Source organism: Pipra filicauda, unplaced genomic scaffold (assembly GCF_003945595.2).
Source record: "Pipra filicauda isolate LSUMZ 115617 unplaced genomic scaffold, ASM394559v2 scaffold93_size3172892_pilon, whole genome shotgun sequence".
NCBI lineage: Eukaryota > Metazoa > Chordata > Aves > Passeriformes > Pipridae > Pipra > Pipra filicauda.
The window spans coordinates 239,609-253,643 of NW_024105131.1; the positions used below are offsets into that span (position 1 = coordinate 239,609).

The following is a 14,035-nucleotide window of genomic DNA, read 5'->3' on the forward strand; positions in this document are numbered from 1 at the left end:
ATTATTTATAGTGCCTATGGCTCCCCAGGAAGCCACATGTATAACACCTAAATTCATAGGTCATTCAGGGGAAATAAGTACCAACTTTATTGGACTGTGAATGAGGCCACTGATACGTAACACCTCCAAAGACTGCATGTTGATGAGATATATAGATATATAGATATACAGATAGATAGATGTATCTCATCATCAAACATCAGCGAACCCACTAGTGTTTAATGTCCCTCAATGTGCTCTTTCCATTCCAGTTATCACTCCTCTTGGTGTACCTGTAGAAAAGCTGCATCATGTCATACAAAGCTCAGCTCTTTCGATGTTAAAAACCAAGGTAGAGTAACGCATCATGAATTATCAAATGGCCACACAGTAATGTGATTTTCCCTGTCTACTGCTTTCACAGTAACTGAAGCAATAGTGACTTCTCCAGTGGGGGAAAAAAAAACATAACACACAAAAAAACCCCTGAAAAATATCTAGGTCACTGCTGGTTAAAAGATTAAGTTTATTTTCAGTATGTCAGTCTTGCTTTTTACTTAATATGTCGATAGGAAAGGACATTAATGACACAGAGCCATTGCACATATCTAGCCGCATGTTCCTGTGGACAGTGCACGAACAAATTGCATGGTCAGTTTTATAACACTCCAGGCACCAATTTATAACTAAGTCATAAGACTTTATGGTAAGTTGATGGATGTTTTTTGAAAGGTGAATGGCATAGGTAAGTTTCACCTTTTGCTAAATGCATATGGTTCTTGTTCTTTTGTATTTATACTTACATAATATGACTTTCAAATAACTTCAACTGGGAAGCGGTAAATTAACTTTGTCTTCTAACTGGCTGGAGTAGACAATTCATCTGTAGAGTTTTCCTTGGGCAAGGGCCCTCTCATTTGTGGTTAAAAGGACATGGAAGCACAGAAAAAAAACAAATCCAAAGAAGGAAAAGAAGGGCAAAGAGACTTGCCAAAGGAGATACACACATATGTACTGTATTGCCTGTTAGGACACTAAATTCCTGGCAGGGCTCATGTTGGTATCTTTCTTCATGCTTTCTATAGCACTAAATCTTATTTCCAATATTTAGAAATAATAATTGTGATAAAATCTGTGGAAAAAATCTCCTAAGAAACCCAGCAGAACTGGCCCTGCTGGTGTAGAATAATACTGTTCCACATGTCACAAGACACAGTTTAAATTATGAATTAATGTCACGTATGAAAATAAAACTAAATCTAATTCTCACTTGTACTGAGTTAGCATGGCAAGGTTTTGGTAGCAGGAGTGTTACAGGGATGGCTTCTGTGAGAAGCTGCCACAAGTTTCCCCCATGTTCAACAGAGCCAGTGCCATCCAGCTCCAAGATCAACCCAGTGCTGGCCAAGGTCAAGCACATAAGTGACAGTGGTAGTGCTTCTGGGGTAACATGGGGAAAATACTGCTGGGAAAGAGCAGTTGAAGAAAAGAGAATATGTGAGAGGAACAGCCCTGCAGACACTGAGGTCAGTGGAGGAGTGGGAGAAGGTGCTCCAGGTGCCAGAGCAGAGGTTCCCCTGCAGTCCATGGTGCAGACCATGGTGAGACAGTTGTGCCCCTGCAACCCATGGAGGTCCACAGTGGAGCACAGATCCACCTGCATCCTGTAGGGGACCCCACACTGGAGCAGGTGGGTGCCCAAAGGAGATTGTGACCTCATGGGAAGCTCAGGATGGAGTAGGCTCCTGGCAGGACCTGTGGCCCCCCTGGAGAAAGGACCCCACACTCGACCAGGTTTGCTGACAGGACTTGTGACTCCACAGGGGATCCATGCTGCAGTACTGTGATCCTGAAGGACTGCATCCTGTGAGAGGAATGCATGCTGGATCAGTTTGTGAAGAACTGCAGCTCATGGGAATGCTTCATATTGGAGAAGTTCATGGAGGACTGTCTCCCGTGAGAGGGACCCCATGCTGAAGCAGGGGAAGAGTGTCACAAGCCCTCCACTTGAGGAGGAAGGAGCAGCAGAGACAATGAGTGATGAACTGACTGCAGGCCCCATTCCCATTACCCTGCACTTCTGGGGTAAGGAGGTAGAGAAAATCAGAAGTGAAGTTAAGCCTGGAAAGAGGAAGGGTTGGGGGGAAGGTATTTTAAGATTTCGTTGTTTTTATACGGTACCCTTCTCTGATTTGATTGGCAATAATTTTACTTTTTTTTCCCCCAAGTCAAGTCTGTTTTGCCTGTAACAATAACTGGTGAGTGATCTCTCCCTGTGCTTATCTCGATCCATGAGTCTTTCTCAGCTTAGCTGAGAAGGGGAGTGATAAGAGTGGCTTTGGTGGGCACTTGGCATCTAGCCAGGTCAACCCACCACATCACTCCTGATATCATTTACACACCCAGTAGTCTTTACACATGAAATACAGCAGAAGTTATTTCAATCAATACTGAATACCTAGAAAATCTATTTAAGAAAGCCTCTGCAATACTTAAAAAGGCTTAACATATCTGTTTTAGTCAATCAAACAACTAATAATCTTTGTTATTCTGAGTAGTAAAATTCACTCACATTACATTACGCATATATACACTTGGACAAAAGAAATTCTCAGGTGAATAAGGGAGAATCTCTCTCCTGTTGCACTGAACAGTGAGTCATGAACACTTCCAACACTCCACCTTCAGTTGTTTTATCTCTTTTTCAAAAAGGAAATCATTTCAGCCCAGAACTTAAACAGATGTTTAATACCCTCTTAGTTTGCTCGAATACAGCCAGAAAAACAACTGTTTATTCTGTGTCATGTTTGAGTTCCATAATATTCATGTTCTAGAAAAGGATAATGAACTTCTAAACACTTTTCAATAAATGTAACTATAATTTTAGGCCTTCCTCAACAGGAATATTCTACAAGCTCCAGACACGTCAACCAAAATTTCATATTAAATTTTAATAATTTAAATCTACTGGACAAACAGAGTATTTCAGGTTGACAGTGTGTCCTCTTTCCCACCAACATGAACAGGTCAACACAGAAACTTCAAAGGCTATCTTGCAATTCTCTATCATAAGTTCTATATTCTTGGCCTTAAAATACGATGCCAAAACTGCTTTAAACAATGAGGATTCTCCAGGATCAGCCAGGAATGTCAGCTTGTCTCTGGAATGAAGGAAGTGTGTGGAGTCAGCTGGGAGCAGGAAAAAACCAATATAAGTGGAAAAAGGGTAGAGGCAGAGAAGCCAATTTCAGCCAGTGTTACAGTTCCCATAGGATCAGTTCAGCTGGCTTCAAAAATGAAACCACTAGAACCCCCTGCCTTGCACAGAGGTCCAGTTCAGCTCCTGACTGTTTCCCAAGTCAAGCAAAGTATGTATCTGACATGCATTTATGTCTGCCTAATCAATGTATTAGCATGGAGAGGTCCACTAAAACAATTTCTTAAAAAGAAGTATCAGACCTTACAACCACATTCCAAATTACTTCATGGAGTGTGACAAAATCAAAAGAAAAGGAGAGGAAACAGATGTGTCATGAAAGACGCTGTCACAGAGAACTGTCAGGATGCAAACGGGAAATTTTTTTCAATTCTTTTAACTAGCCTCAACTTTACAGTTCAAACAGAAGGGTCACCACATGCTATTGACACCAAGCAAAGCTCAGATTTCTAAAGGGCCATCTTCACATAAAGCACTTACTTAAACTATTACAGCTTCTTGAAAGATATTGAGAAATATAAGTACCTGTTGTCTCCACGAGAAGGATCCTTGGGTTTAGCATCACTATCATAAACAAAACGCTCTTGGGAGATGACTATGATGTTGTCTGTAGTTTCATTTCCCAAGATAGTGATAACAGGATAACCCATCTGTAGTGTCCATTGATCCATTACTTCTTGGATATTTACCGATTTTCCAACCCTTTTTAAAGCCTTGAAGGAAAAAGAAAAGTTTCAATACATTGAAGCAGTATCGTCACCCAACATGTAAATTTTTTATTTTTTTTTTGGTCCTGGAGATCATAACTAGTTTGGGAGGTTGAAATAACCATCACATGTGTGTGCAAGACACACATGCACGTTTACACCCAATACACACACTACATAACTGAACCAAAAGCCTCTGTACTTCTTAAAGATAAATGTTGAGTAATCTTAACAGAGAGGAGAGTGACAGTCAGAAAATCATGTTTCCCACATCACTCAGGCACCTGCTTTACAGGATTTTAACAACAGCCACAGAAATACTGGGTGGCTGTCTCCAAAATATATTCTTGACCAGCTAAGGTTAAAAAAGTGTTAGTTGATCTAGGGCACCTCCAACAAAGCACATTTGAAGGGCTCTAAATTAACAGAGCTCCTCTGCTCTGAAAATCAAATGACTAGTTATTTGAAAATATTGTCCCTTATGTCCAAAGTGAGGCTATGTATTTCAAGATAACCCCTGCTGCTTCATAAACTGCATCTGTCATAAACACATGGAGGATTAATGTGTTCATATTTGATTCCATATGTCAATAAAAATGCTGTTTCAGCTGAAATACAAAGAGATACTACCAAGTCTCACGGGAGATGAGACTTGGCATGAGGAGAATGACAGGCATCATTTGTTCTTCAGTGACGGAAATGTTCCTAGCTGTCAAACACAGTCCGAGATCACAGACCGAGTAACCTCTGATGTTACAAGCAGAAGATGTCTTCAGAACTGAAGCTGCAATTGGAACAAAGTGGTTGACAACAAACGGATTTACAGCTGAGGCAAACAGAATTAGCTGTAACAATAGATATGAGCATACGGTATAGCCATAGTGGTTACGGACCAAAATACGGTCTCATTTTTGTTCTACTTTATTAGCTGTGTGTTCTGCGGTTCTCTCAAGACTACATACATCCCTCTGACCTTCCATCACCCAGAACTGCCCCAAAGGCTTTAACAGAGAAAAGGACCAGGTGAGAAGCAAGAAAGACTTTTGCAGTGGCATTCAGCTTCAGATTAAGACACAGATTTAAAAGCCTGACTGTACATTACATGCCTCAATTCATCAGCAGTCAGTACAGACATAGGACTTGGTTCAGTTGCCCACATGTATGTCGTTAATGTCATTTGACCTTTACCTGCCACTTCAGAAGAGCACAGATTTCTCCATATATCATATAACATAATTTAACAATTATGTTAAATCTATTAGACACACCTTAACGTCTTGAACATCCTACTGCACCTATTCTGGCCCTAGCTGCCTATATTTGAGCAACTATCTCAAGTCCCTAGTCAACAGTCAGAAGTTCAGGCTCTTTATAAAATAATCATATAATGGCTAGTCAACTGAATTGCTCTCTATGCTGTGCTGACTATATTGACTAGATTTCTGGGACTCCAGTTGTTCCTATTCACCAAGTATCAAACGACATGTCCTAAAATACTCAACACATTCTTTCAGAACTGGTGTAACCTATAATGGACATGCTTATATCATGTGGTAGCTGGAAGTCAGGCAGGATAAACTAAGGTAAACACTATTAGAAGTCTATGAATGGGCAACCTAAGACTCACTCAGAACAACTGGAGCTTGGACACCTAGCTTACATGTACATACCTGCTTGTCTAGATAAATGCAGATTTTTTGACCTCCAGCTGAAATCTAGCTTTGATGTCAATAGTTACAACTAGATTGCCATGTTCTGTATGGCTTGGGCTGGTACTTATGCCAAAACTCTCTGACTGTACCATCTCAGATTAGCCATGTAGGGAAGAAATTCAGGCATGCTTGGCTCACTTTATGAAACCTATACTCTTTCCTTATAAATCCCCAGACCAGGTTCTAGAAACACAAGCCAAGCCTTTTACAGCGTATGGGCCTCAGCATGCTGCCACTGAAGTCAGTGACAGCAGATTCTATGAAGTATCTTTCACTACACATCAGTGACATAGCACATGCAAAAAATATATTCTAATATAACAAAGAATAGAAATGCTGAAAAAAACCATATTTTAATATTGCTACTAGGCTAACTCAAATGGAATTCCTTGGCATCAATTTTTGTATTTATTCTGGGGTTTGAAGATCTCAATATGCACTATTCACTTCTAACCTCACCAAGCACAGTAAATTCCTGCTTATCCCTTAGTGCAATAGATTAAAGCATTTTACCTTTGACAATGTGTTCCAGAGATCATTTCTGGCTGCATTGCCATACTTGTGAATGGTTAAATAGTCCTACAGAAATAAAATAAAATACAAAGCAGTATTACTATACACAAGCCAAACAGCTAGAGCTGTGAATCACTGCTATTAGAAGTTAAATCTCATCAATGTTTGCATTTGTTAGAAATCTAGAAATATACAATATGTTCATCCTAAGGGAATAAATAAACAGTTTCTTAAGCTAGTTTGCAATGCAAAAATTGTTGCTAAAAATTTCATTTACAATATTCAATGTTCTTTTCTGTGTAGGTCAATCTATAAACTAAATATTTTGAATATATATTTAAGATAGATGTCTAATCTTAGAAGGGATTCCTAGGTAATTCTCAGCAATGAAAGGAAAAGCTGCTGAAACCCAGTTCCAACTGCCATTTTAGCAGGTCATTCTGCATCTAGTGTCAAAAATTTACTCACTTAGATAACTGTTGGATTCATTACAAAAGATTTAACTGAAAACAGCCTATCTATCTGAACTACAAACTCCTATCTAGGGAGATCCGGGCCCTTCAATGTCAAAATACACCATACTGGCAACTGGGGCTGTAACGGGTTATCACAAAGACTCACCATGACAAGGAGCAGTGGAGGACAGGTGACAGGAACCCAACTCAGTGTTGAGCACAGGTACCTACATGTGTGTTTTCACTCCATACATGACAGAATCTGAGGAGGGTATAAACTGAATGCTTCCACTTATTCCACCACAGTTTCAATAACTGAGGGTCCATTCTTCTCCCATAACAACCAGAAAGATAATTCCTGATAAGCTTCCATCATATTAAAGTAACTTCCCAAATTAATAGTTTAAGCATATGACCAGCTTAGGTCTAGGTCTTTCAGACATAAAACACTTCCTATATTAAATGACTTCTCAAGAGACAACACTGTTTTTTCCCACTATCCTATGTCCCTAGACAACAGCTCATTTAGTTACAGTAGTGAAATTTAGCAGTGATTATTTGAATAACATACATTTCAAGCATTTTGATTGGAAGAATTAAGTGCAGAAACACATCAGAGGTTGTAAATCAATTGGTTCTCCTGCATTTGAATTTCTACCATCTTCACTTTACAAGCCCTAGAAGACAAACCCTAATTTAAAGCACAATGATAAAACTGGGACAAATCTGCTGACTGTGTTATCTGTGCTTTGTGTGAAGTAAGATATTTTGGGAATAATTAGTATTTGGAAAACAAATTTTCTGATACACAAATTGTAGCACCTGTGACAGATTTAGCTTTTGTCAGCCAACTCATAGTAAGACAAGCAGCAACTCCCATTTAATCACAAACTAGGAAGGCTAAATGAGAACACTGGCTCTGTAAATGCCGCGCTGAGCCTTAACAATGTCATGAGACTAACTCAGAAAAAAGACAGTATTATATAGTCTGCATCTATAGCACTCGGTGCTTCCATTTTGTCTAAAAATACAGAATCACTTAAGGCACAGTGAAATATTTAATAACTTCCAAAGCTAAAGAAGTTGAATTGCAAATTAGAAAGCTAAAATAGGAATAAACAAAAGTGGGACAAGGTAAATAAATAACAACAAATATACAATCCGCATTCTAAGCAGTACAAGAAAATGCTGCATATATTATTCTGTCTAAGAGATGCTTTCAGAATTGTTGCAGAGCAAAATAAAATGGGTGGAACACTTGAGGACTCCATGTTTACCGATCTACCATTGGACATTTTATTTGATTTTTGCATTTTGCTTTCAGGAAGACTGTAAAGAAACTAAATACTTCCATCCTTTTCTTTTGGGTTTTGTTTAGATCGGGTTTTTTCCTCCCAATACACAGATTGGGAGGTTTAAATGTGGCTTGTCAGTCAGTTAAAAATTTATTATCCTCCAATCTAACATGTTTATCTCACAAAGGAAAACAAAAGGAATCCTAACCTTTACAATGAAATAAGAAAATACAATGAGAAACACAACATCCAAGTACAGTCCTGGTACCATACAGGTAATCACCAATTTTTTCATTATTTTATGAAAATTTCATCAAGACCTTAAATATAGCATCAAACTAGGACTGCTATCAAAAGCATACTACACAAAAACCAGTCCTAAGTGACACAGGCTTTCAGTAGTAAATCTACAATGCAATCCCAAATCTTAGTGCACTTTCTACAGGCACAAGAGCAAAAGGCTTCTGAAGCAGGGCCCATGAAATATCCTCATATATCCTGTTTTCAACAATAACCAGTAGCAGGCACCTGGAAAGGGTATAAAACTGGAAAAGCATACAGCGGAATGCTCTTCCATCATCCAGCACTTCATGGCACAAGAAGTCCTGAGCAGACTAGTATCCTTGTATTTAATAGTTATCTTCTGTGAATTTGGCTGGTTGCCTTCTGAACCTATATAAGTGTTTAGCATTTGCAACATCTTACAAAAAAGCATTTCCCACTTTGGTGATCTGTTGTGTCAAGGTTCCTCTTTCAAACACCTGCCCATCTGCTGGTTTTATCTGCTGCTTCCTAGTTCTGGCACTAAAAGACATAGTGCATTACTGTTCCCTACTTCACTCAACACAAGCCATCCATGCTTTTACAGATCTGTATTGAATGTGTCTCCCTCAGAGAGCTTGGTTTTATACTGAACGCTGCCAGATCCAACCACCTCCAGCTCTGCTGCAAAGTTCCACTTTGTTACTACCTCCCCAGCTGCTGACTCCAAAGATAGCTAGGGTCTCTATGATCCAGCCTGAACTTTCATTACCAGATTATCAACCTCTCTTGAAGTATCTTCCATGGACAGCACTCAACTTAAAAAAGACGATAAAAGGCTTACATGTATCAGCATCCAATACATGTCAGGAAGTAGTAAAACAGGAGCCAAAGATGTGTACACACCCCACTTGTCTGTTCTAAGGATAGAACAAGCAGGAATATAATGCATTTTTCCTCCTGGAGACCCATATCTAAGTCTTAAGTAGTTTGCAAAGAGGCAGAATATACACTCTCATTCACAGTAATTCTCCAGGGCAGGAGTATTAACCACCCCTTTGCCCGTACATTCAATAGAAAAACCAAAGCAAACAGAAGAGAGATGCAAGCCACAGAACAGAAAAGGGGGATGACATTGAAAACACAGCTGTCTGAATCTCAGTTGCGCTCAGCACAGCTCCAAAGGAGGCAAAGTGACTTAAAGCTACTTATTTATAAGCACATATGCCCAAAACCATCTGGCTGCAAGGCTGCTTCCCATCATAAACATGTAAGTCTATCACCTACAAAAGCTATTCCATCAACTGGAGTATGCTGGAGCATGAAGATACACATTAGCCACCTTCCTTTCAGCTATAACCCTACAGTATGTGTAAACACAAAAGATGGCATGAAAATCTTAACGATTCAAGATTCAAGAGTGCTCTTCTACAACTCTTCCTTTCTCCTTCACTGTAATGCTGCCCCTAAATTTCTTTTTCGTCATGGGGAAAGTAGAAAGACCCTAGTGCAGCACCACTCAACATGAAAATTAATCAAACACACACACGAAAATGATCATTTGGGTTTACATTTTCAGTAAGCATCCACTTGTAATATTCTTCCTAACTTCCTGGCATTAAAATATGAAGCCACTCTTTGCCAAAACGAGTACTGGAATACGATCCATTCACCTCTATCAATAAAAAAATTTAATCAGACAATGCGGTTTTCTGACATGTGTTTTAGCAATTTCTAACATCAAACAAACAGGCAAATAAATAAATATCCTGAATCTGTCACACCATGAAAACAAAGTCCATTTACTGCACAACCAAAATATAAGTTCTTTTAAGAAATCCGAAAAGATTTAGATTGTAGTATAATATGACATCAAAGAATAATCTTAATACCCCCACAAAAAATTAAAAGGCTTAATGCTTTTGAAATTCTTACTTGAAATCTGAAGCAGAAAGCTTGAACAGTCATACAAATACAGTCAAAAGTGCTAAAGAATTTTGAAAGATGTTTTAAGTAATGCTGTATTGATTAAGCTTGCAGGCCTTTTATTGTATTAGTTTTTTTAAGAAAAGGAGATTAAAAAGTCTTTCATATGTTTGCAATATTAATTTGCAATATTACCTAGGAACTGAGCCTCTTCGTTTCAAAAAACTGAACCTCCCCACCATCCAAATATGATAATGCTCACAACTAATAAAAGGTAGTGACTGATAAATGCCAAGAGGTTAAACGGCTGTAAAGGGGGAACAAGTCTCCAAACATGCATCTTACTTTCAGAGGAGAATTTAGATCTATAACCAGGAACTGAAATATCAACTCTAGGACCAAACTCCTTTCTCAGTAATCTGCATAAAGTTGATTGGTTGGCTGAAGGAACAGCTCCTGTCCTGACTTTCATGAGTGGTGCTGAGATCTGCAACAGATGGGCATTGAATAACTTAATTTTTCTCCTAAAGGTAACTGGGAAATTCCACTATCTATATAAGTGAGGAAAAAGTAGCAAACTATTTTGGCCTCAAATTCTTGTGGCTGTGTTCCTCCTTTCTCGGGACTCAGGAAACAGCAGACTTGCCTCTACCTCCCTTTTGTATACTTCATTTCTACTCCTCGGTACACATCTTCCTCCCTTCAGCCTATAATATGTTCTTGATGAATGGTTTTATACATGACTGCTGTATATCACCGAAGATTTAAAGCTACAAATAAAAACATTCAGTTCAGGTGGAAACCAGGCTCTAAGGCTCCTGGTATCAAATCCACTATGTTTGTTTTCCAGAAATTTGTATACCTAAGCCACCACACACTGACAGATGCTGACTCACTGACTATAACATGCCACCTTTTTCCTCCCTTCCTTCACACTACTAACATCAAAGCTGCTATTGCATATTACCTTGACATTGCCTAACATTCAAATAAGAAAGTTTGGGCAAGGGTCAGAGGGAGGAAGATACTGCATATGTTTGCAAAGGTGACTGACAAACAAGGAAGAGTGAGAATCAATGGTAAAGAGCTACCAGCAAGCTACAAAGCAGTGACTATTCCCATAAGAGAGGAAGACTACTGAATAGAAAAGCTAAAATAGTCAACTAGGTTTAACAGTATTTTTCAGCTGTACAACAGACAAACCCTTGAGAAACTGCCTTAAGGAAGAGAAGTGATCACCTTCCTGGCTGGGCAGTCAGGCAAGCAGCAGAGTAGGTAATATAAACAAAGAGTAGGTAAATTCACCTTATTGGTCATGGCAAACATTGTGTAAGGCAAATTAGATGGGGGTTAACTCTATTTGTGTCAAGAATTAATTTGTACCAGTGAGTCAAGCTGCAGAGCTACCTCCAAACTGAAAAAAACACTTGTGATCAGACCACTTATCAAAGCACTGCTGCAATGCCAGCTAAGAAAAACCTTGGAAACAGATTTTCCCAGGTCAAGTAAGCCAAACAAGTGCTTCACTTTCTACATAGTTTTAGTAAAAGTGCTCAAAACTGCTTCCAGGCAGTCTTGTAAAAACTGCCCACCTACAGAATACACTAGAGTCATAGAATATACTTCTGCCAGAGTTCTACCAGAGTATCAAAAATGTTAATATTCTTCCTATACTTCTACTATTGCATTGAAATGTGTTCCTACTACAAAAAATTAAGTTATTCAGAAGCTAAGAATTTAACTAACTAGAAAAGCATTTCAACCTACAATAACAAAAAACAGCATCAAAATGATATTGAAACAGCAAGCACACAAGGAGTATAAAGTCACACCTGCAGATAGTAAGCACAATTATGTAGATAGTCCTTACCTAGTACTAAAATTATCACATCTGTTTTCTATACAGACACAGCATCAAATACACTCCTGCATCTTCCCAGAGCTACAGTTTGATGATATTTCAGTGGTACAGCCAGACTAAGTACTTTCCACAGCCTCTGATGCTCCTTGGTCCTATCCCCCTGCTTGTGATGCTACTTTGCAAACTAGATCTCTGAAATGGCCTGTATAGGAAGCAAAGCTAACATTCCGCACTCAGGACACTTTTCCTTCCTTTACCAAGGAGGACTACAAACTCTTCCACTGGTATAAATGAAGTGGTGCTGGGTGGCCATGCATGGATGCGAACGAGCAGCTGGAGGCAGCACTGAGGAAAACAGAATGGTGGTTTCCTAAGCCAGTGTCCAGTCCAAGTATGGGCCAAGTATTATGGAGAGACTAGACAGAAACATACACAGTGGTGATTTCAGAAGACAGTTAAGAGAAAGATATCAATGTATCACATTTAAGGGAAACAAAAATTTTATTGTGAATTGCATTTTTCTAAAAGTGATGCACAAATGTTCTTTTCAAATGTTTAAGTAATGGTTAATGGTGTTGTTTCTCATCAATAAGCTAATTTTCACAATGAATTCGTTAACTTTCATTAAAACTCATGTGTGGATTCTGCATTCAGAATTGAAGTATACTAAACTCAGAAACTTCAAGTCACAATGAAACACTATCATGAATCAAAGAAAGAGAAATTACATTTAACTTCTGTTTTGAAAGTGCCCATATGGGGCTACAATGATGTTTAACTAATCCAATTACAATTCCTACCTTCTTCTGCTTTGAATGAACTTTTGTGTAACCCTGTTTAAAATGTCCCCTATCAGGAACTTCTTAGCTAACTTCTAGTTCAAACTCACAAATAGGTAAAAAGAACTTAAAAAAAAGCCTGAGAGGCGTAAAACATACTTCAGAGTTGTCATGCAAGAGTTCACGTCATCTGTGTTTTGCCTTCTCTTGGGGCTACTATCTCAGTCGACACTCAAAATCCTAGGGAAGGAATTCAGTGGAATCCTATCACTGCGCAACAGCTGAAATTCCAGCCCTTCATTTTCAAAAAGTATATTTAGACTTTTTTCACACACAACAGTGATATAATGCTCACAATCAGCAGCAACTGGAAAATATCCACTGTCAACATGTCATATCTGCAATTAAATCATTATATCCAAACAGCAATCTAAAACTACTAATCAGGAAGAGTGAACCTGGAACCGCACATGGAAATAAATCTTCATTTTCTCTGGAGCCAATGATGCTGAATGGGTCACATAATTATAGTATTTTACTTTGTCCTTTGTACTTTCATTTGCTATAAAAATAATAAGATCAGCAGAACTAAAATTTCTGGTATTATATGGGTGAATGAGATTTTTAACATTGATTTCATTGGGAGAAGAAATAGGGAAATGTTGAGAGTATCTCATCCATGGTATTGGAAGTACAGTATTCATTTAGAGGATCCAGAGAAGATCTGTTCCATCCACAGTGAGAAACTAGTAAGAGAAAGGAGGCAAGAGCCATCGTTAAATCAACGGGATTGTTTTCTTTGCTCTACCCACTTCTTGTCGATAAGAGACCAGTACTGTAAATCAGAAGTAAGCCAACTAAATCAACATGGCTCTGTCAGTTTAATTCCAAGAAAAGAAAACTTCAAATGACTGTAAGGAACTCAATTTTGTAATTAATAATCTTCTGCAGAGCAAATCAGTGAAACCAATCTGAATAGGATATCTAAAACAGATTCAAAATTTGTATTCAGGCAAATTTCCAGCTACTCTAAAATATATCCTGCTTTGCTGAGAATCCTTATTAAAATATCAGACATATTAAATTGAGAGGTTTATTTCCCTCGTATAATTCAGCTTCACCTTATAGCTATTAACATGAAGAGGGAGGAGGTTCCATTTTGAAACATAGCAACAGCAGTTGAAGTCTGGTGGCAAAGCAGTTCGCAAGTCAAGTCTAAAGAGAACAATTAGAAGGACTGAAGAGTCAGTGCATAGCAGAGTCTGATGGTATCTGCTGTGCAGTGAGACACCTGCTAGTATGTTAAGCTTGGTTTTAAAGAAAAATGTAT

The 14,035-nt window shown here is 38.6% G+C and overlaps 1 protein-coding gene across 3 annotated transcripts in view; it reads right to left on the reverse strand.

Annotated features, from left to right (window-relative positions):
• TRHDE (thyrotropin releasing hormone degrading enzyme) overlaps window positions 1–14,035 on the reverse strand; it is a 209,474-nt gene that overhangs the window by 69,800 nt on the left and 125,639 nt on the right. For 2 of the 3 annotated variants that reach the window (XM_039391317.1, XM_039391315.1), the window contains 2 exons: window positions 6,129–6,194; window positions 3,722–3,909 (listed from right to left, as the gene is read on the reverse strand). In XM_039391317.1, the coding sequence (XP_039247251.1) occupies window positions 3,722–3,909; window positions 6,129–6,194 (254 nt within the window). The remainder of the gene's footprint in view (window positions 1–3,721; window positions 3,910–6,128; window positions 6,195–14,035) is intronic. The other variant, XM_039391316.1, reaches the window with a different exon arrangement.